Consider the following 24318-nt stretch of genomic DNA (forward strand, 5'->3'; position numbering starts at 1 on the left):
TAGAGACTAGGGGTGGGTATTGTCCTCACATTGGATAGAGACAAGGGGTGGGTGTTGCCCTCACATTAGATAAAGACAAGGGGTGGGTGTTGTCCTCACATTAGATATAGACTAGGGGTGGGTGTTGCCCTCTTATTGGATAGAGACTAGGAATGAGATTTGTTACTCCTATCTGATGAGATTAATTACTCGTCTCCCTGTCTGATGAGATTAATTACTCGTCTCCCTGTCTGATGAGATTTATTACCCGTCTCCCTGTCTGATGAGATTTATTACCCGTCTCCCTGTCGGATGAGATTTGTTACCGGTCTCCCTGTCTGATGAGATTTATTACCCGTCTCCCTGTCTGATGAGATTTATTACCCGTCTCTCTGTCGGATGAGATTGGTTACTCGTCTCCCTGTCTGATGAGATTTATTACCCGTCTCCCTGTCTGATGAGATTTATTACCCGTCTCCCTGTCGGATGAGATTTGTTACCCGTCTCTCTGTCTAATGAGATTTATTACCCGTCTCCCAGATGAGATACGTACCTCCTGGCGGGCTCTAATAGTAGTCTCCTCCGGGTGTTCGTCTGTGATGAGTTGTTCAGCCAGGGTGTTCACCTCCGTCACCTTATCTTCGTGATTTTGTAAATCCTGATACAAAATTCAAATTTGTTAACTCCATCAATTCATTTGTATTTTCACTTTATCTTATCTATCTTTCAGAGGTCTGATTCCAGACCCTTAATACTAAGTACCAATACAGCTAAAACTGTTATTCACATGAAATTGCTACGGATTTTTATTTTTTCATTATTATCATTTCATGGCTACAACACAATATTCTGAAACATTCTGAGATAAAGTTGACAAATGAATACAGTATTTCATTGTTTAATACATTCTTCTCATTAATACAGTATTTCATTGTTTAATACAGTATTTCATTGTTTAATACAGTATTCCATTGTTTAATACAGTATTTCATTGTTTAATACAGTATTCCATTGTTTAATACAGTATTTCATTGTTTAATACAGTATTTCATTGTTTAATACCTTTTGAAATTCATCAAACTTCTTTTGTAGAACTTCCACATGTTCAAGATCTTGTCCGAATTCCTCAGATGATACGAAAGCCTCTTTGTCGTTAATCCAGAACATGACTTCATTACACTCCCTCATAAACTGGACAAGTCTCAGCGCCTGCTTCAGCTTCAGGCCTTTCTCCGATAGCTTGGACATCAGCAGATCCCAGAGTCTGTGGAGCTCATCTAAGCGTGCCTACAAATATCAATTAGGACTAATATAACTAAGTACTGACTAGATATGGTTACACAATGATAATTAAGAAATCAAAGATCTGAAGATAACAGACTCTCAAGTTCATATATATCTGATTAAATCTTACCCAGTGTATCATTGATGTATATGAGGCGATGAATTGGGTTCTAAATGTAGACTTGATATACCATACTATACCTACCCTGATAATTTCGGAGGCGAAGTGTTCCTGGTCAATCATTTCTGTACCAGTGTTGTCCAGAACCACAATGGCGTTGGCATGGGCAACAACTTCAGCTTCAAAGGCCTGGTGCTTCTGGATCTTAGCCTGTCAATAGAACATTATACGTTGTAGCACACATTGACACAGTCACGAAAATAAATAACCATTAAATAAAATCTACAGTAAATGTGAACATCATCAAACATCAACAAACATAAAGATTACAATTGTATCACTGTATCTATATTTAGAACATAATTCTCCATATTCTGCCCATTCACTTTTAGTTCGTGTGAAAAATGTAAAGAGAGCAGTCTGCCCTTGACACAACTGAAATGAAGATATATTGCTCTCGACATTAGAACCCTTTGATATAATTCAGCTATTCAGAGTACAAAATGTAAAGGAACTGTGTTCTCTAGGAAAATATATACATGAAGCTACTAAATTAAGAAATAATTACTAAACCAATCATTGATGTTATGATGTCTCATTCTCTATATGTTATGTACTGTTGTATACGCCATGCTGTAATTTATGTATTTCATGTACAATGTTTTTGTGACTGATAGGCCGTACGGCCGAAAGTAATAAAAGAATTGAAATATCTTAGATATTTTCTTACCTGCAGGTTGGTTGGATCTTTGTAGCTCTCATCAGAAGCGGTCTGTAATTTTTCGTAGATCCAGCTTTCGAGTTCGTCAGCATCCCGTTTAAAGTACTGGTATCTGCGGGAATCTTCCAGCTTCTTCCTCCTGTCCTGGCATGCATCTTTAAAGTTTGTGTAGCGAGATAGAACTTCCTCTCTCCGGCCCTGAATATCTTCAGCGGTCTCTAGAATCCGGATCTCACGAGGCTGAACCTCCGTCGTCATCTTGTCTTCGCTCTGAAACCATTAAAGACAATATAACCTTACTATTAACAGTTAAAATACTATATACTGTGTAGAAAGGGAAAAATAAATATCTACACAGCACTACACACCAGCTCATGGACAGGCCTTTGACAACATACATGAAAATAACACCTAATGTTTGTGCATACATTTATAAGTCAAGACCTATGGTGTCTGTACACATAAATTTAAACATTTAAATCTGAAGTATATACCTACATCTGAACATGTATATATTTAAGTCTACGGTGTCCACAGTCAGTGTATACACAAATATACGACAAGCCTAGATATATATTTTATGCCGAGGTTTATACCTGATGATTCATCATCCTGGATGCTAATGTGCCAATGTTGTCTGGCTCTGTATGAATCAATACTGATTACCAGTAGTACAGTGAGATCACTTACAGCTGTGTCTATTGTCAACCACACCATCATATCTTATACACTCATGTCACAACACCATCATATCTTATACACTCATGTCACAACACCATCATATCTTATACACTCATGTCACAACACCATCATATCTTATACACTCATGTCACAACACCATCATATCTTATACACTCATGTCACAACACCATCATATCTTATACACTCATGTCACAACACCATCATATCTTATACACTAATGTCACCACACCATCATATCTTATACACTCACGTTACCACACCATCATACATATATCATATACACTCATGTCACCACACCATCATATCTTATACACTCACGTTACCACACCATCATACATATATCTTATATACTCATGTTACCACACCATCACACATATATCTTATACACTCATGTCACCACACCATCATACATATATCTTATACACTCACGTTACCACACCATCATATCTTATACACTCACGTTACCACACCATCATATCTTATACACTCATGTCACCACACCATCATACATATATCATATACACTCATGTTAACACACCATCATACATATATCTTATACACTCATGTTACCACACCATCATACATATATCATATACACTCATGTTAACACACCATCATACATATATCTTATACACTCATGTTACCACACCATCATACATATATCATATACACTCATGTTAACACACCATCATACATATATCTTATACACTCATGTCACCACACCATCATACATATATCTTATACACTCATGTTACCACACCATCATACATATATCTTATACACTCATGTCACCACACCATCATACATATATCATATACACTCACGTTACCACACCATAATACATATATCTTATACACTCACGTTACCACACCATCATACATATATCTTATACACTCACGTTACCACACCATCATACATATATCTTATACATTCACGTCACCACACCATCATACATATATCTTATACACTCATGTCATCACACCATCATACATATATCTTATACACTCACGTTACCACACCATCATACATATATCTTATACACTCATGTTACCACACCATCATACATATATCTTATACACTCATGTTACCACACCATCATACATATATCTTATACACTCATGTCACCACACCATCATACATATATCTTATACACTCATGTTACCACACCATCATACATATATCTTATACACTCATGTTACCACACCATCATACATATATCTTATACACTCATGTCACCACACCATCATACATATATCTTATACACTCATGTTACCACACCATCATACATATATCTTATACACTCATGTCACCACACCATCATACATATATCTTATACACTCATGTCACCACACCATCATACATATATCTTATACACTCATGTCACCACACCATCATACATATATCTTATACACTCACGTTACCACACCATCATATCTTATACACTCACGTTACCACACCATCATATCTTATACACTCATGTCACCACACCATCATATCTTATACACTCATGTCACCACACCATCATATGTTATACACTCATGTTACCACACCATCATACATATATCTTATACTCATGTCACCACACCATCCTATCTTATACACTCATGTCACCACACCATCATACATATATCTTATACACTCATGTTACCACACCATCATATCTTATACACTCATGTTACCACACCATCATATCTTATACACTCACGTTACCACACCATCATATCTTATACACTCATGTCACCACACCATCATACATATATCTTATACACTCACGTTACCACACCATCATACATATATCTTATACATTCACATTACCACACCATCATACATATATCTTATACACTCATGTTACCACACCATCATACATATATCTTATACACTCATGTTACCACACCATCATATATATATCTTATACACTCATGTTACCACACCATCATACATATATCATATACACTCATGTTAACACACCATCATACATATATCTTATACACTCATGTTACCACACCATCATACATATATCTTATACACTCATGTTACCACACCATCATACATATATCTTATACACTCATGTTACCACACCATCATACATATATCTTATACACTAATGTCACCACACCATCATACATATATCATATACACTAATGTCACCACACCATCATACATATATCTTATACACTCACGTTACCACACCATCATACATATATCTTATACACTCACGTTACCACACCATCATATCTTATACACTCATGTTACCACACCATCATATCTTATACACTCATGTTACCACACCATCATATCTTATACACTCATGTCACCACACCATCATACATATATCTTATACACTCATGTTACCACACCATCATATCTTATACACTCATGTTACCACACCATCATATCTTATACACTCATGTTACCACACCATCATATCTTATACACTAATGTCACCACACCATCATATCATATACACTCATGTCACCACACCATCATATCTTATACACTCATGTCACCACACCATCATATCTTATACACTCACATTACCACACCATCATACATATATCTTATACACTCATGTCACCACACCATCATACATATATCTTATACACTCATGTTACCACACCATCATACATATATCTATACACTCATGTCACCAACACCATCATACATATATCTTATACACTCATGTTACCACACCATCATACATATATCTTATACACTCATGTTACCACACCATCATACATATATCATATACACTCATGTCACCACACCATCATATCTTATACACTCATGTCACCACACCATCATACATATATCTTATACACTCATGTCAACACACCATCATACATATATCTTATACACTCATGTTATCATATGCCTGGGTATAAACTTCACCTAGTAATGAACATAACTAGCATGTGTAACTTCTCCAAATGTGACTTGATAAATTTTATTAGGTGAAATAAAAAGGTTGCTATTTTCTCAATGCCAATGAAAATAAGGATATATATGTTATAATTCTTAAATGATAGAACAATCTAGAATAGATATGATAATGTTTGTGTATTGTTATAATTAGGGTGTACACAAGATAGGGTAAGGCATTCCAAAACATGTCCCCTAACAAAGGTGTGGTCGTACAGAATACATTGAACATGTTCTAAACATACAAGTATGTAAAAGGATGAATTGGGAGTCCAGGGCAAATCAAATCAAATGTATTTCAATTTGAAATCTTATCCATCATTCCACAAAAATGACCCCACCCAACAAATACTTACAGAGTCATCCATTCCAGCACCAGCACTACTAATCCTACACTAGTACACACACCCTATAGCACTAGTAATCCTACACACACTGGCCCAGTAGGCTGAGTGTCCCACAGAGAAGTGGAGGAGGGATGACTGGTAGACACAGCAGGGTGAACTCTCAAATGTCATCCCCTTACCACCACATCACCAGTGTTAATAAAATATAGACAATAATGTTGATGGCCAGAATCGGCCAATCTCATAACAAGGGACGGCCAATCTCATAACAAGGGATGACATCATTAATCAGTACATCCAGCTCCATTTATCTTTATTTCTTTAACCAGACAGATCAAAAGATTCCAATAAGGTGTCAACGTCAAAAATACAACCAGTAACTTAAGTTTAAATTTTACCAAATTCACTTAAGTCAAATCAATTTTTTTTGTAATTTTCAGTTTGATGTAAACAACTATTTATTATTTTCTCATGTACTGCATGAAATCTATAGACCACATTAAGATGCTAAACCAGCTGACTAGAGTTTTTGTCACACAGGCCTGGGATATCAAGCCAGCCCTAGGCCTATAACCTTTGCAGCTAAGCCTCAATTTTAGATGCATTTCCATTCAACATCCATTTTGACATCAATGATGTTGTTTTGAATTTTAATCTATTTATCAAAATCATTCTTAACATAGCAGGAACACATCCAAGATTTCTTAGGCTGAGAGGATCAGAGAAAAGTGAAAAATGATAAATACAGTACGGTAGTTAAATTTTCACTTTCCTTAATAGGTGAGGTTCTTGCATGTATAATCAATATCAGAAAATACAGGGTTCCTGCATCCACTGTTGACAACTTATTGAGATCCTATAGTTCTAACATGATTTATTCATGATGCGTACCTCTATTACCTCTGTGAGCATTGTTAGCCCTGGCCAGTCTGCGATTGAGCATCAACAGATAGAGGACTAGACAGAAGAGCCCGTAGTACACAAAGTATGCCACCAACAAAACAAAAATAGCTACTACAAATAGGTCTGGGTGTTGGTCTAGGAAGGGGCACCTATACATCAGTAATTACACAGTTTGGCAAAACCTGGCAGCTCTTGATCAACACCAGTTCACCTCCCCTATGTACAATTTAGACTGTTCTGAAACATCCATAGTGTATCTCCTGTGTTGGATGGTCTATTACAGTATTTTAGGGATAAAACCATCCATCTGTACATACACATATCTCATCTTCAGAAATAAATGAACTGATCCAAGTAATGTTTTTTTAAGATGTCAATTACAGGGAATAGTAGAGTCCATTGTAGTGAAAGAGGGATGGTAGTGTATATCCCAGTAACCACACAGCAGCTGAATCAACAAGGAGCAGTTGTATCCTCCCCACCATAATGGCATCCTTATCAGCTAGCTATCTCCTGTAGCATTCCATGCATACCAGCTCTGCCTGCTAGCTGGGCTACATCTGGTTCTACAGCCTGACTCAGACACAAAGCTGCTGCTTCCAACACATCACTATCCAACAGATCATGGTGCTCTGTTGGGGCTCATTTACCCAGCTGCTCACACTGCCTTCCATATCAATATATATTGAAAGGCATACAAGACATTCAATATCTGCCAGACAGTCTCAAAGCCATTCATATATTGAGCCAAAAATAAGCATTAAAGGAGATTTTCAGAGGTACATATTTTTTTTATTTTATCGATTGAATTGTCAGCGAAGTTGGAGATAAAGGTGTTCCAGTCTGAAGGCCTAGGGTGCTCGTTGTTATGGTTACAATGCTGCAGCAGTTTGGTTATTGATCAGGTGCAGCAGGCAAGAGGAGTTAAAACAAGATCTTATGTCTAGGTAATATAACTACCGTAATGTTACAAAATAACTACACCATGGGGCGTATAGGTAATATAACTACCGTAATGTTACAAAATAGCTTCACCATGGGGCGTATAGGTAATATAACTACCGTAATGTTACAAAATAGTTATAGCACGGTCCGTATAGGTAATATAACTACCGTAATGTTACATAATAACTACACCATGGGGCTTATATGTAATATAACTACCGTAATGTTATAAAATAGTTATAGCACGGTCCGTATAGGTAATATTACTACCGTAATGTTACAAAATAGCTATACCATGGTCCGTATAGGCAATATAACTACCTTAATGTTACATAATAACTACACCATGGGGCGTATAGGTAATATAACTACCGTAATGTTATAAAATAGTTATAGCACGGTCCGTATAGGTAATATTACTACCGTAATGTTACAAAATAGCTTTACCATGGTCCGTATAGGCAATATAACTACCGTAATGTTACAAAATAGCTATACCATGGTCTGTATAGGTAATATAACTACCGTAATGTTACATAATAACTACACCATGGGGCGTATAGGTAATATAAGTACTGTAATGTTACATAATAACTACACCATGGGGCGTGTAGGTAATATAACTACCGTAATGTTACAAAATAGTTATAGCACGGTCCGTATAGGTAATATAACTACCGTAATGATACAAAATAGCTATACCATGGTCTGTATAGGTAATATAACTACCGTAATGTTACATAATAACTACACCATGGGGCGTATAGGTAATATAAGTACTGTAATGTTACATAATAACTACACCATGGGGCGTATAGGTAATATAAGTACTGTAATGTTACATAATAACTACACCATGGGGCGTGTAGGTAATATAACTACCGTAATGTTACAAAATAGCTATACCATGGTCCGTATAGGTAATATAACTACCATTAATATAAGGTACAGATTAAAATAGCTAAATAAAGATCTGCATAGATAACATAGCTTATAAACCAGTGTCAATATAATGACTTAAACAGAACATTATGTGGATAACATTCTCAGTGTCAGATATTACAAACATTGCTAAACTGTGCATGTTCTGGTAACAAAATTATGCTACTGTTGTCGGGTTTTAATAATTGTTGTCACGTTGTAATAAGTCCAAATCCAATTTTAGGTTTTTCTTCTTTATTTTCTTATTCATCCAAACATATTTATCCAATTTACACAATGTTCTCCTTTCTAGTATCCTCTCTATTTCTGAATCTCTTAAATCTCTGTTCTTACTAACTCTCCAATATTCTGTCCTTGTTCTCTATTATTCTCTGTTGTTCTCTGTTCTTCCTTCTCTCTCTGTTCTCCTCTTTCTAATTATTTCGCTCTTCTCTCCTTTAATCTCTTCTCTCCCCCTTTTCGCACATACATCTCACATACATATAAAGATTCTCTGACCCTCAGAGAAGTCATCCCCTAAGGCCACCTACCAATCCACAGGTTGACCTCTGAATCCCCAGTACTGTGTTTCTCTATCATCTTTAAACTTCATTATTTACCAAACCAATACTGATATCCAAAATCTATAATCTAGCATCTCTAGATGACACACTCTAGTTTATAACCCTATTAATAATATTTTACTTCAACATTTCATATTAATTCAATTTAGACTTTAAGTATATTTAGATACCTCAAATGACATATAAATCAATACAGTGCCCAAACTACTGCATTGTTTACACTAATAAAAACACTTCCATAAACTACATAACTTACACTATCAAATGATACCAATAGTATTGTCTAAATGATTATTATCAATTAGAAATAATAACTTTAATTCAAAATACAAAAACAACTATTTATACAGGTAAAGTGTCAAGCCTATCTCTGTCCCAGTGGGGTGTCACCCATCTGACCATCTTGATGCTGGGCCAGTATGACACTTACCGACCCAACCCAAATCGCAATTAACAGCACTTACATAATCTACCTGGCTAACAGGATTTACACTACTATACTACAGAAAATGACAAATAATAACTTGCGTTACTGTCAACACAGACAAAATATTTCAGGCCTATATTTATGGCTAACAGTAAGGCTAATGGCAGCTTGATAGAACAGAACATTTCCAAATGTATAGATATTATGATGATTCTATTTAGTTCAATACTTTGATGTCTGACCATTAAACATGTCTCAGTTTGTGTATTATGATTGACATCATGAAGCCATTAAGTATTATGTCCCAAACCAGTAAACATTTCACTTGTGTAAGAGAGGAAGTACATCTGGTGGCATATACCTCCCAGTAATAGCCCACTACATTAATGTGAAACAAGAATATCTGAGAGATTACTGTCAGAAGGTCTGCTTTTAAAATAACATGTATAATAATAATATTACTAGAAGCATTTGACACCTTAAAGTTAAACAATGGGACACACCTATACAGAGAGAGTTCGTCAATACAGCAGACAGGTAAATTAAAACCCCGCCATGCATGCGCAGTAACTAATCATATGTTATACATTGTGCAGCAGAGAGCTATAACATTATATAGAACACTTATATGACTCATCATCCTGTCACTATCTTACCTGAAACGGTAGAGAGCTATAACATCATATAGAACACTTAATATGACTCATCATCCTGTCACTATCTTACCTGAAACAGGCCGTTGAACATACATCATACTGGGAACCTATACAAGCCTATCTTCAGTGTGATATTACCAACAAACTACATTTTGTATTCTACTAATTTAATTGTACATGTACCTACTTACATAAAGAGGATTATATGACTGATTGAGGATGCAACAATTATATAAATTATATATATTATAAGAGGATGTATAATTCTATCGTCTCGATAGCCATTATATTCTATGGATTCTTCAAAACTATACCGTTTTATGTATTAGTATACATGCCATATCAGAATTATTTTCAATATTGTTACGGTCATCTTTACCCCTTGAATACTCAACTTTACGGCCTGACTCATGTATTCCTAGTGGAATTTGTCGACTGGTTAACACAGAACCACACTGAACTTTTTATATGACGTCAGATCTCCCACTTCCCGTATAATATAGATTTTTTTTTTTTTGATACATTTTATCTTTATCTAATATTCTCCCCTTATGTGATAGTTGTGAAAATCGTGGCTGGATACCAATAAGATTAAGATTAATTAAGTTATCGCCCTTCTAAAAAGCAAAAGTGGTGACAGAAGACAGCAAAGAAAACACAGAGGTATTCAGTGTTCACTACGATAATTACGATGGAGGTCGCCATCATTTAATTTCCCAGCAACACTGTTAACAAGGGCCCAATGGGCCCAAATCGCTCACCTGCAATGCAGTGATCTTTTCATATATGGATCCTGCAGTTATTTGAAAGCATGCTACAGGACCAATATAATGTCTCTCTGCACTTTGGCTTTTCACTAAAAGTCATTTAAAGATTTAAGCATACTTGATCGACGTGACCTTGAATGAAGGTCAAGGTCATTCATTTGAACAAACTTGGTAGCCCTTTACCCCAGCATGCTACAGACCCAATATCAACTCCCTGGGACTCTTGGTTATTGAGAAGAAGTTGTTTAAAGATTTTAGCCTTTTTGACCCCTGTGACCTTGAATGAAGGTCAAGGTCATTCATTTGAACAAACTTTGTAGCCCTTTACCCCAGCATGCTACAGACCCAATATCAACTCTCTGGGACTCTTGGTTATTGAGAAGAAGTCGTTTAAAGATTTTAGCCTTTTTGACTCCTGTGACCTTGAATGAAAGTCAAGGTCATTCATTTGAACAAACTTGGTAGCCCTTCACCCCAGCATGCTACAGGCCAAATATTAGGTCTCTGGGACTCTTGGTTATTGAGAAGAAGTCGTTTAAAGATTTTAGCCTTTTTGACTCCTGTGACCTTGAATGAAAGTCAAGGTCATTCATTTGAACAAACTTGGTAGCTCTTTACCCCAGCATGCTACAGGCCAAATGTTAGGTCTCTGGGACTGTTGGTTATCGAGAAGAAGTCGTTTAAAGATTTTAGCCTTTTTGGCCCCTGTGACCTTGAATGAAGGTCAAGGCCATTCATTTGAACAAAATTGGTAGCCCTTTACCGCAGCATGCTACAGACCCAATATCAACTCCCTGGGACTCTTGGTTATTGAGAAGAAGTCGTTTAAAGATTTTAGCCTTTTTGACTCCTGTGACCTTGAATGAAAGTCGAGGTCATTCATTTGAACAAACTTGGGAGCCCTTCACCCCAGCATGCTACAGGCCAAATATTAGGCCTCTGGGACTCTTGGTTATTGAGAAGAAGTCGTTTAAAGATTTTAGCCTTTTTGACTCCTGTGACCTTGAATGAAAGTCAAGGTCATTCATTTGAACAAACTTGGTAGCCCTTCACCCCAGCATGCTACAGACCCAATATCAAGTCCCTGGGACTCTTGGCTATTGAAAAGAAGTCGTTTAAAGATTTTAGCCTTTTTGACTCCTGTGACCTTGAATGAAGGTCAAGGTCATTCATTTGAACAAACTTGGTAGCCCTTCACCCCAGCATGCTACAGACCCAATATCAAGTCCCTGGGTCTTTTGGCTATTTAGAAGAAGTCGTCTAATTTTTTTTTAGCCTTTTTGACTCCTGTGACCTTGAATGAAAGTCAAGGTCATTCATTTGAACAAACTTGGTAGCCCTTTACCCCAGCATGCTACAGACCCAATATCAACTCCCTGGGACTGTTGGTTGTTGAGAAGAAGTTGTTTGAAGATTTTAGCCTTTTTGACTCCTGTGACCTTGAATGAAGGTCAAGGTCATTCATTTGAACAAACTTGGTAGCCCTTCACCCCAGCATGCTACAGGCCCAATATTAGGTCTCTAGGCCTTTTGGTTATTGAGAAGAAGTTGCTTGAATGGAAAGTTGACGCCGGACGGACGGCCGGACGGCCGGACGGCCGGACGGACGACGGACGGACGACGGACGCCGCGCCACGGCATAAGCTCACTTGCCCTTCGGGCAGGTGAGCTAAAAACCTGGCACTATCATAATGATTAATTGGGCCATTGTCATATAATATATATATATATTTTAAATAATACAAAAAACTCTTGGTGAGCCCCTAAAATTTAAATGATACCCCACTTCTCTAGACCCAATCTCATCAAAATTCATTCAGCTATTTAGGACTAGTAGCAATTATAAAGGATTTACTTATATTTCCTATATTGCGCCTGCCCCTTGGGAGCCAGCCCATACCCTTCATTTTTTTTTTTATTGAAATCCATTCAACCTTTCAGGACTAGTAACGATTAAAGGAAATGTTGACAAACGTAAGCAGATGACAGCTCACCTGCTGAATGAGCTATAAATATATGGGTTGTCTCACTCCGCCACTAAAGAGTTGCAGTTATTAAACACACAACCCATTAATGCCCTAAAAATTTCTATTGATATGCATGGGTAACTTCTGACAATTCAAAATGTGGGTGAAATATAAACAAGCAAGTTTGGACTATCATCATATAGAAAATATTTTTTATTGTAATTCATGTGTTGAAACTAATCAATGTAACAGAAGACTATAATAACCATGCCTTACCTAGTTGGGTAAAGTGAGCAGGATGTTTTCCATCAATTGTATACTTAAAGCAATGGAGGGTATTATCATCAGGCCAGAAGGGGGAGTTACAAAATGATTAAAATCCTCAATTTTTACCTTTTTTTTTTTAATATTTCAATATGCAGTTGAGTTACATCAAACAAATATTTTGATTTTGGGAACATTTCTGACCTTACTTTCATTCAGACAAAGTTTCCAAACAGACAATATTGACATTTAAATATTTTAATTTTAACATCATGTTTGATGTTTTTATGTCAAGTACAGCATCTTTCTCCTCAATATCCAAATCTTGAAGCAAACATTGGAATGTTCGTGATATGTGAAGTTCATCAACATCTGCTGAGTTTACCCACGTTTTGTGTACATCCAGCTTCTTCAATGCCATAAATAGAGCTCCATAAATAGGCCTGACAATAACTGCCAATTTTATCATCATTTTTTAAATAATTGAAATGATAAAATGTCCAATTAATACGATTTTAATACGATAAATAATGGACGCAGGCTGTAAGCCTCTATGTCCATATCAATTGATATTACAATGTTTACAATGTGATATACATCTGGTGTGCAATGAGTTAATTTGTCCTTTTTCATATATATACACAATTAGAAGACCAAATTGTTTGTTCTAAATTTAAGATTTAATTTTAAAAGATCACTTTTTGATTTGTGTCTTCTAAGTTTCAACTGATATTTATAGATACTGTAATTGTATTATCATATGTAAACTTGATGCTGTAATGTTCACAGTTGCAAAGTGCTTGATGAAAACTCGGGCAGCATGTGCAGAAACCCCAAACATCTCCAATGATAATTGCCAGGAAGACATACTTTAAAACAGTTTAAATACATTTTTTTGTTTATCGTCATTGCATGTTCTTTAATCCTTAACAAATATTTTAACTGACTCCACTTTGCGATAACTGTCTCTGTTCGGCTAGAAATACAAATAAAGTATGCTTCCTCGAATAAGTGACAAACATTCAACAACTCAGACACAGGTAAACATAACACTTAGACTACAACATGTGTACAGTAGGTTATTGTATTTTTAGAACAGCGTTTACACTGCCAATTATTAATAAGCAATCAACTTAACTTGATAATATGTATACCCTCCATTGCTCTACAGATTTGGAGCTTAACTTTTAAAATGTACTCGAAAAGCATAAAACTCCTAATAAGAATATGCATTTTTTCTTTGTCCGCGTTGAAACATAAATACTTAAGCTACAAGTCAGATAATTATATATACAAATGTAAATACACGACATTCCATGCATCCTGCCACACCCACCCCAATCTTATCTATGGTCCAGGGGCGATAACTCCAATGATGTCATCTCCTCATTAAAAATGCTGGCAGAACGATTTGGTGTTTATGTAGAATTAAAGTCTTTATATTTGTAGCAAACCATAAATAAAACAATTGACATTCATATAGAAAATATATAAAGTACAACATGCAAAGCTACTTATAAATATGATATTGGCAACATTTTTGGAAGAGGTAGGATGCCGGATAGCTGGGCGCGGTGAATCTGCTGTTGGCGATGGCGAAAGAGAATTACTTAAATATACGGATACATTAACAACGCTTTTAGAACTTATTGCATATCTCAGTTAACCACTATGTGTGATTTTCAATACTTACAAGTTTAAACACCCAGCAACAATTTTTTGATCAGCTTCAGTCGGGAAAGTCACTCATCAAGTTCAGAGACTAATGGCGGATGTAAGGTAACAGGTTTGAAGATCGGTGTAAATATTACAAACATCCGATAAAAAATACATTAAAGGGCTAAAAGGAAAATTTGTTTTCTCTGCATCTCAAAAAATATTTTATGTAAATTTCTCAATAAATAAAAGGTTATTGATAAGTCGAACACCGTCCCTTGCAGTACGTTTTGTATGTTTATCGTCAGTTCAATTCATTGATAGAACAGCCAAATGTTTTGGCTAATTTCGGATTCATTTCCGGAAATTCTCTGAGAGGTACACGGAAGGATATCAAGGTGGCTTTAAAAATCTATAATGCATTTTCATTTATTTTGAGATTCATACCTGTAATAATGCTTTTATTTTCACAATAAAATCAAAGTTACCAAGACGATCTTTTTAAATGGTAAGAGTAGGCCTATGATCGAAGAAGATTCAGATGTATGTTTATTTTAACAAAAAAAGAGAGAGAAAAAAAAGAAGAAAATGGTTTTAAAGCAAATGAATGTATTAAAAAAGATAGAAAACGATTTAGACTATGTGGCATGATAATTCCCAGGCTTAAATGCCACTGTATAATTAATAAAAAAAATCGATCACTTAGAGCAGCGACCTAGAATAGAATAGAGTATAGAATAGAATAGAGGTCTGTGCATTGAGCGATAAATTCGCTCATGTAAATATACATGACCAACTGTCTGTATGCCGCCCATGAATCTTCCAAAGAAACAGGTCTGGAGACAGGTATCAATTTAGAATGAAGATAATTACTTAATGTAGAAATAAATACTTCCGCGATCTCATAGTATTACGATAGAACTTCAGTAAAAACAGAAATCATTCATCCTCCAATTAACTGAAGGTTTGCGAAGCCATTACCATGGTCTGAAACCCACGAGACTGTCGTCTTCTTCTTCTTCTTCTTCTTCTTCTTCTAGATCATGCGCCAGTCACAATTGTTTATATTCTATTTAATAGTACAGATCAGAGAACAAATGGATAACAATAATACACGGTAAAAACAGGCTGGAATTAATTATATCATTTATATCAATGATAAATTCATCCAATGAGTTCATCTCGAGCTACGTATACATGTTTAACGTATGGAATTTAAATGTATTTGGTCTTTCATTATAATATCCAGATATAATATCTAGACATGCATGTATTTCCATCTGCTATTGTGTACGAGTTGTTGATCACAGTTAAATAGATAATGTAATTGGTACCTATATTTCTTTTAGATTACATAAAGTGCAAGTTCTATTTTCACGTGTTGTATAGTAGACCATCTTCCGCTTCTGATTGATATTTTTGTATTACCTGTTCTAAATTTACAGTAAGCTTTAGCTAATTTGGGAGGGACAGTAAATATTTCTCTAAACAAAATTCAGACCTGTAGATTCTATAATTGATTCCCTTTGAGGAAGTTGACATTTCGTTTTTCCAGTTTTATTTAAAATGCCCTAAGTTTAAGTTTATTTGTAATCTTCAGCCAATTTAGAATTGAAAAACTCACTTGAATATATCTAATAAGCTACATTCTTCAAATATATTTTTTTCAAATATTTCAACCAGACGAGTTATATTATGACATAATTGTTAATAGTTTGCTTCTCAACTTATATTTTTTTCAATTTAGCCTAAACTCCAATCATTCTGACTTTAACATTGACATCAATAGGGTTCCCATGTACATGTATCAAAGAATTGGGTTTAGACGTTTTAACATTAATAACACGTTTACAAATTTTAGGTGCAAACGTCCAATAAGCTACACATCCATATAAAACAATTATTTTGATAGCTTTATCAGAGACTTGTATATCAGGTATATACGTCTCTGGCTTTATCAAATAATAATGTCAAGTTAACAGTCTGTACACAAATTAAGGTCTCTGCATTTAACAAGCACCATACATTGCTTAACACCCTTTGTTATATAGTTGTTTGATATAATATTGTGCCGTAAGGTTTCTAAAACCTATATTATGAATCATACGCATACCAACTGTAGGTGTCATTATCATTATGAATGGTTTTATTTATAGTGTCTCGAAAGTTAGAGGACTACTGCATTTATATTTCTCATGCTTTTACTTAAATAAATATCAGTATTTTAATCATCATGCATTTTAAGATCAATGCTACACGCGTTTTTGTGCTCAGTACAAATTACATATGTTTTGCATAAACGTTCGTGACATCATCCGGAAAATTCTCTTTTCGACCTAAATTTAGTTTACACTAAATGACGTCAACCACAACAAAACCACATGTCAGGAAAGCGTCAGTCAACAAGGTGGTCGACCAGTCTCCATCTCGATCGTAATTCTAGTTTATTTACAGACACCAGACCGTAGCAGAAGAATCGATTACCTCACGAGGTATTTAGTAATTGAGAAATGGTTGCTAAATTACACTTTTTGTAATTTATAGGCCTACGGAAAACGCTTCAGGACAGAACACGTCGACATCTCCGATAAATTAGGACGTATTTTCCGATCGGGATGACCAGTGTCCCCAAAACACCCATACAGACGTATGTCTTCTTCGATCTGGAGGCGACTAGTCTGACACGGCCACGGATCACTGAACTGTGTCTGCTTTCAGTCCAGCGAGAGGAATTGTTTGCCTGTTCTCCCAGGGTACTTAACAAGCTGACACTGTGTGTGGATCCCCAGAAACCAATCAGCCCGATAGCCAGTAACATAACGGGTATGTTCATGTTTGTGAGCGATCGCGATTTTGAACCGTTTTATTCTGCCAAGTTTTCTTCATCATTATTCACAAATTCTAGGTTTTCTATTTTATCTAATTTCATTTTTTCTCCCAATTAACGAATTTCTCTGAAGTTTTCTTCAGTGTTTTTTTCATACCAAACACGGTTTTCTTCATATTAAAATTTGTGGTCACTAGATTTGGAAAAATATTATTGTCAAGGTAAAACATTTTATGTGTTTATTTTTCAGGCCTTTTTAATGACAGTCTGGAATCACAAACTTCATTCAACAAGGAGGTTGTTGAGGTAATAACAATTTTTCCTGTCCAGACTGCCCCAGCCAGTTTGTCTGGTGGCACATTATGGTAATGGTTTTGACTACCCACTTCTCAATGCAGAGTTGAAACGGGTGAAGTGTGAACTTCCACTGGAGGTTGTGTGTGTAGACAGTCTTGATGCTATCAGGGCTATAGATACAAAGACCCTGTATGAGGAGGAGCTGGCACGGATAAACATCCAAAATCAAAACAATACAACACCCACACGTCATGGAATCAAGTTAGATCAGAATACCAGGCCAAACCATTCCAGAGCTTCTGAACTTCTGAGCAATACTGCCACTGTCAAGCAGGACACCCTGCAAGCTAAACGCAAAGCTGATGAAGACAGTGTTAACCATGTCAGGAAACGGCTTTTCGCAAATACAGACAAAATAGCCAAGGAAGTAGAAAACAGTGAGACCAAACCTCTAGCTGCAGGAGCAACTGTATCCCTATCCAAAATGTGATATGTTGTCTAGAGGAAGCCACAAATCAACCGATACAAAACACAGAGGAAAGCAAAACCTGTTACATCCTACTGTCTCAAACAGTCAACATCTCACAAGGAACAGAAGGGTGAGCCGTCTGTAGAGGCATCATTAATGCTCGACTCCCAACAAAGTGTCACAGATGACATGCTCATGGAAGCCGTAGATTTTGTGGAGGCAAAAGGAAACTCTGCGACAGGTAACTCTGTGACAGGTAACTCTTCTCTGACAAAATCTGTTTCTAGTAGTAATGGTGCTGGTTTAACAGGAACAACATTTCCCGAGTCCGGGATCAATGGCAGGTGTGGTACAGGGAAGGGTAATGCTGGTTTACCAGGTACAAGTGTCTCGGTGTCTGGAAACAATAACATGGGCAGTTTGAGGAAAGATGGAACTGCTAGTTTTCCAGAGCCAAGTGCTCCAGTGTCTGGAAACAATACCCTGGACAGTCTGAGAAAAGATGATGCTAGTCTTGCTGGAACGAGTGACTCAGTGTCTAGAAACAATGGGATGTGTGAGGTCAAGTCAAGAGAAAAAGACCCCAACAGCTCAGATCCAGCACAGCAGTCAGATTTCAAAGCTGATATAGGTAGATCTTGCATATCATTAGATCAGATACAAACATCTGTGGGACCAAGAACCCAAAACAATGCAACACCTGTAAGCAGTAGTACTGGTGTCAGTACATGTAACAACATTACACCAGTGACACCAACATCAGTTACAGATCAGGGACAAGCTAAAACCATCATTCTGCCTAGACTATCCTACAAACTAGAAGAGATTTACTTCCGCACCTTTGGTGAGAAACCCCCAAAGTCTCATAATGCTGAGGATGATTGTGTGACTTTGATGAAGGTTTGTGGAAAAAGGTGTCCTCAATTCATAGACTGGGTAGACCAACACCAGATATCACTGTCAAGTCTTCCGCCAATGTACTGATCAATTAGACTAGACTCTGGTTTGTACAATGGCTAGATCTAGTGCGTACTATCACCTAAAAATCAATAAGGTGTCATTGTTGTCACAAAACAATTCACTGAGTAAGCATATATTGTCATAAAGAGGTGCAAAAGGGATTCTATGATATATTCTAATTTTTGAACTTTAGACCAAAATATTTGTTGAGGGTCTGTTAGGTACATGTAATTTGTTTAACTTTTTATACTTGTTATTTTTACCTGTTGATAGACTGATATTAGAGATTATATTTAGTAGTTTTTAGACTGATATTAGATATTATATTTAGTAGTTTTTATACTCCAGGTTAAATTGTTTTATTTACTTATGTATTTATACGTATGTACATTTGTTCTCATTGTGTCTGTTGAAGTAGTCAAGTAAACGATTGAATGTTATCTCTGATCATAAGAAAATTATACAAATCTTGTCTGTTTACAATATGCGAACCCATATTTAGAAAACAATATATCACAAATTTTTAAAACTATTATAAAATTTATATATGGTTTATATATTTTTATGAACATTTTACGCTCTGTTTCAAAGTATTTATATTGATCATGATTTTTGTATTGGGCATTAATTGGAGACCTACATAATATACCATCCTTAAAAGTTTGATTTTAAATCTGATAAAAACTCACAATCACTATTTTCCTTTATTACTACATTGTTTATTAGCGAGAGAGTACGTACCATGTATTACATTGTATATTAGTGAGAGTACCGTGTATTACATTGTATATTAGTGAGAGAGACAGTACCATGTATTACATTGTTTATTAGTGAGAGATCTAGAGTACCATGTATTACATTGTATATTAGTGAGAGTACCATGTATTACATTTGATATTAGTGAGAGTACCATGTATTACATTGTATATTAGTGAGAGAGAGTACCATGTATTATATAAATTACATTGTATATTAGTGAGAGAGAGAGAGAGAGAGAGAGAGAGACAGTACCATGTATTACATTGTTTATTAGTGAGAGATCTAGAGTACCATGTATTACATTGTATATTAGTGAGAGTACCATGTATTATATTTTATATTAGTGAGAGTACCATGTATTACATTGTATATTAGTGAGAGTACCATGTATTACATTGTTTATTAGTGAGAGATCTAGAGTACCATGTATTAAATTTTATATTAGTGAGAGATAGTACCATGTATTACATTGTATATTAGTGAGAGAGAGACAGTACCATGTATTACATTGTATATTAGTGAGAGTACCATGTATTACATTGTATATTAGTGAGAGTACCATGTATCATATTTTATATTAGTGAGAGTACCATCCATGTATTACATTGTTTATTAGTGAGAGAGAGAGAGAGAGAGAGACAGTACCATGTATTACATTGTATATTAGTGAGAAAGAGAGACAGTACCATGTATTACATTGTTTATTAGTGAGAGATCTAGAGTACCATGTATTACACTGTATATTAGTGAGAGTACCATGTATTACATTGTATATTAGTGAGAGATAGTACCATGTATTACATTGTATATTAGTGAGATAGAGAATACCATGTATTACATTTGATATTAGTGAGGTAGAACTAAAAGAGAGAGAAAAGTTATATATTAGAAACAATTTGATAGATGCTTATCCTATTTTATGTTGTTGCATATAGATGTTGAACTGTTTATAACTCCACAATATAGAATAGATACTGTTTTTATATATAACTTATACAGCAATTGAAACAGAATAAATATTTTTATCATACAGAATAATATTTTTATCATACCAATATATCATCTAGACTTGTATAAGCTTAGATGCTTCAGCTGTGTTTTAAAGTTGTATTGTTGATCATGTCTGATGGTTGCTAGGTACTTGTTGATCATATCTGATGGTTGCTAGGTACTTGTTGATCATGTCTGATGGTTGCTAGGTACTTACCATACAGTTTGTGAAATACATGAAGTGTATAAAGTTGCTGGTTTTTAGTATCATATGAGAAATGTTTGTGCCATCATTAGTTTTCTGGATCACCAGATGCTATTTTGTTTTCATCTTTTTTTTCACAATCATATGACAACTTCACCATGAGGCGAGACACTTTAAAATCCCACACTTTGAGAGCCAATGACTTTTGTTTCAACAGTAATCTGTTCATGTTCAATGGTCACTCTACATAATATAAACATACATCAGTCATAATCTCCTTCATATAGAGTCAGAATATGTTTTAGTGATGGCATCAGTTTATCAAGTTATCAGTGTTAAAAATTCTTCTTTTCATTTCAAACTAGTTTTTAAATTTTGTATAAATTCCTCAAGAATTCTGCCACCATTTTAATAAATATTTTACGCATTTACAAGTTTTGAAGATGTTCAATAATTATTGTTCAATAAGGTCAATTTTATACAAGTCCGTATACGAGTCTATACACAAATCTATATACAAGTTTGTATTCCTGTCTGTATACAATTCTTTAGTAACAACATTTACCCTTGGTCAGTACTTTAGAGTGGATTTATATTGTAGTGATTTTGATATGAATCTTACTCCTAAATGCCATATTTTGAAACTTTATACCTTTTAAAGCGTTAGAAATAAATCATCTGAAAGAGTGTTTCTACTTTGTGTACTTTGTTCAACAATCTAAACATTTAACAGTACTGCATTATTTATCTCTTTTTATTTTTATCTCTCTCCATGTTGATGAAAGCCTTGCTATGAGATATATATATGGCAATGGCATGCTCAGAAACATGAACCTCATCAGTTTTATCCTTGTTGGGAGTGGTAGAGTGGCATGCTGGGAAGCTTTGGTGTCATTGGTTTGGTTCCTGTTGGGAGTGATAGAGACAGGCTGAGGGACTTTGTTGTCATTGGTTTGGTTCGTGTTGGGAGTGATAGAGACAGGCTGGGGGACTTTGGTTTCATTGGTTTGGTTCCTGTTGGGAGTGATAGAGACAGGCTGAGGGACTTTGGTGTCATTGGTTTGGTTCCTGTTGGGAGTGATAGAGACAGTATGGGGGACTTTGGTGTCATTGGTTTGGCTCCCGTTGGGAGTGATAGAGACAGTATGGAGGACTTTGGTGTCATTGGTTTGGTTTGTGTTGGGAGTGATAGAGACAGTATGGAGGACTTTGGTGTCATTGGTTTGGTTCCTGTTGGGAGTGATAGAGACAGGCTGAGGGACTTTGTTGTCATTGGTTTGGTTCGTGTTGGGAGTGATAGAGACAGGCTGGGGGACTTTGGTTTCATTGGTTTGGTTCCTGTTGGGAGTGATAGAGACAGGCTGAGGGACTTTGGTGTCATTGGTTTGGTTCCTGTTGGGAGTGATAGAGACAGTATGGAGGACTTTGGTGTCATTGGTTTGGTTCCTGTTGGGAGTGATAGAGACAGGCTGAGGGACTTTGGTGTCATTGGTTTGGTTCCTGTTGGGAGAGATAGAGACAGGCTGGAGGACTTAGGTGTCATTGGTTTGGTTCCTGTTGGGAGTGATAGAGACAGGCTGGAGGACTTTGATGTCATTGGTTTGGTTCCTGTTGGGAGTGATAGAAACAGGCTGGAGGACTTTGGTGTCATTGGTGTGGTTCCTGTTGGGAGTGATAGAGACAGGCTGGAGGACTTTGGTGTCATTGGTTTGGTTCCTGTTGGGAGTGATAGAGACAGGCTGAGGGACTTTGTTGTCATTGGTTTGGTTCCTGTTGTGAGTGATAGAGACAGGCTGGGGGACTTTGGGTGTCATTGGTTTGGTTCCTGTTGGGAGTGATAGAGATAGGCTGGAGGACTTTGGTGTCATTGGTTTGGTTCCTGTTGGGTGTGATAGAGACAGGGTGGAGGACTTTGGTGTCATTGGTTTGGTTCCTGTTGGGAGTGATAGAGACAGGCTGGGGGACTTTGGTGTCATTGGTTTGGTTCCTGTTGGGAGTGATAGAGACAGGCTGAGGGACTTTGGTGTCATTGGTTTGGTTCCTGTTGGGAGTGATAGAGACAGGCTGGAGGACTTTGGTGTCATTGGTTTGGTTCCTGTTGGGAGTGATAGAGACAGGCTGGAGGACTTTGGTGTCATTGGTTTGGTTCCTGTTGGGAGTGATAGAGACAGGCTGGGGGATTTTGGTGTCATTGGTTTGATTGATGTTGGGAGTGATAGAGACAGGCTGGGGGACTTTGGTGTCATTGGTTTGGTTCCTGTTGGGAGTGATAGGATAGAGACAGGCTGGAGGACTTTGGTGTCATTGGTTTGGTTCCTGTTGGGAGTGATAGGATAGAGACAGGCTGGAGGACATTGGTGTCATTGGTTTGGTTCCTGTTGGGAGTGATAGAGACAGGTTTGGGGACTTTGATGTCATTGGTTTGGTTCCTGTTGGGAGTGATAGAGACAGGCTGGAGGACTTTGGTGTCATTAGTTTGGTTCCTGTTGGGAGTGATAGAGACAGGCTGGGGGATTTTGGTGTCATTGGTTTGGTTCCTGTTGGGAGTGATAGAGACAGGTTGGGGGATTTTGGTGTCATTGGTTTGGTTTGTGTTGGGAGTGATAGAGACAGGTTGGGGGATTTTGGTGTCATTGGTTTGGTTCCTG

At 36.4% G+C, this 24318-nt stretch overlaps 1 protein-coding gene and 1 pseudogene across 9 annotated transcripts in view; one reads left to right on the top strand and one right to left on the bottom strand.

Annotated features, from left to right (window-relative positions):
• Positions 1-15329, bottom strand: part of LOC117344301 (spectrin alpha chain-like) — a 55733-nt gene extending 40404 nt beyond the window's left edge. For 6 of the 9 annotated variants that reach the window (XM_033907061.1, XM_033907026.1, XM_033907053.1 and 3 more), the window contains exons 1-5: positions 6083-6170; positions 2115-2375; positions 1469-1594; positions 1042-1266; positions 533-637 (exon numbers count right to left, since the gene is read on the bottom strand). In XM_033907061.1, the coding sequence (XP_033762952.1) occupies positions 533-637; positions 1042-1266; positions 1469-1594; positions 2115-2375; positions 6083-6094 (729 nt within the window). In that variant the 5' untranslated portion in view covers positions 6095-6170. Of the gene's footprint in view, positions 1-532; positions 638-1041; positions 1267-1468; positions 1595-2114; positions 2376-6082; positions 6171-15200 lie in introns of those variants that run through there. The other 3 variants (XM_033907069.1, XM_033907078.1, XM_033907044.1) reach the window with 2 other exon arrangements.
• Positions 15330-17530: 2201 nt separating this feature from the next.
• Positions 17531-22357, top strand: LOC117340347 (annotated as a pseudogene).
• Positions 22358-24318: the final 1961 nt, after the last annotated feature.

The sequence above is a fragment of the Pecten maximus genome, chromosome 2 (genome assembly GCF_902652985.1).
Source record: "Pecten maximus chromosome 2, xPecMax1.1, whole genome shotgun sequence".
Lineage (NCBI taxonomy): Eukaryota > Metazoa > Mollusca > Bivalvia > Pectinida > Pectinidae > Pecten > Pecten maximus.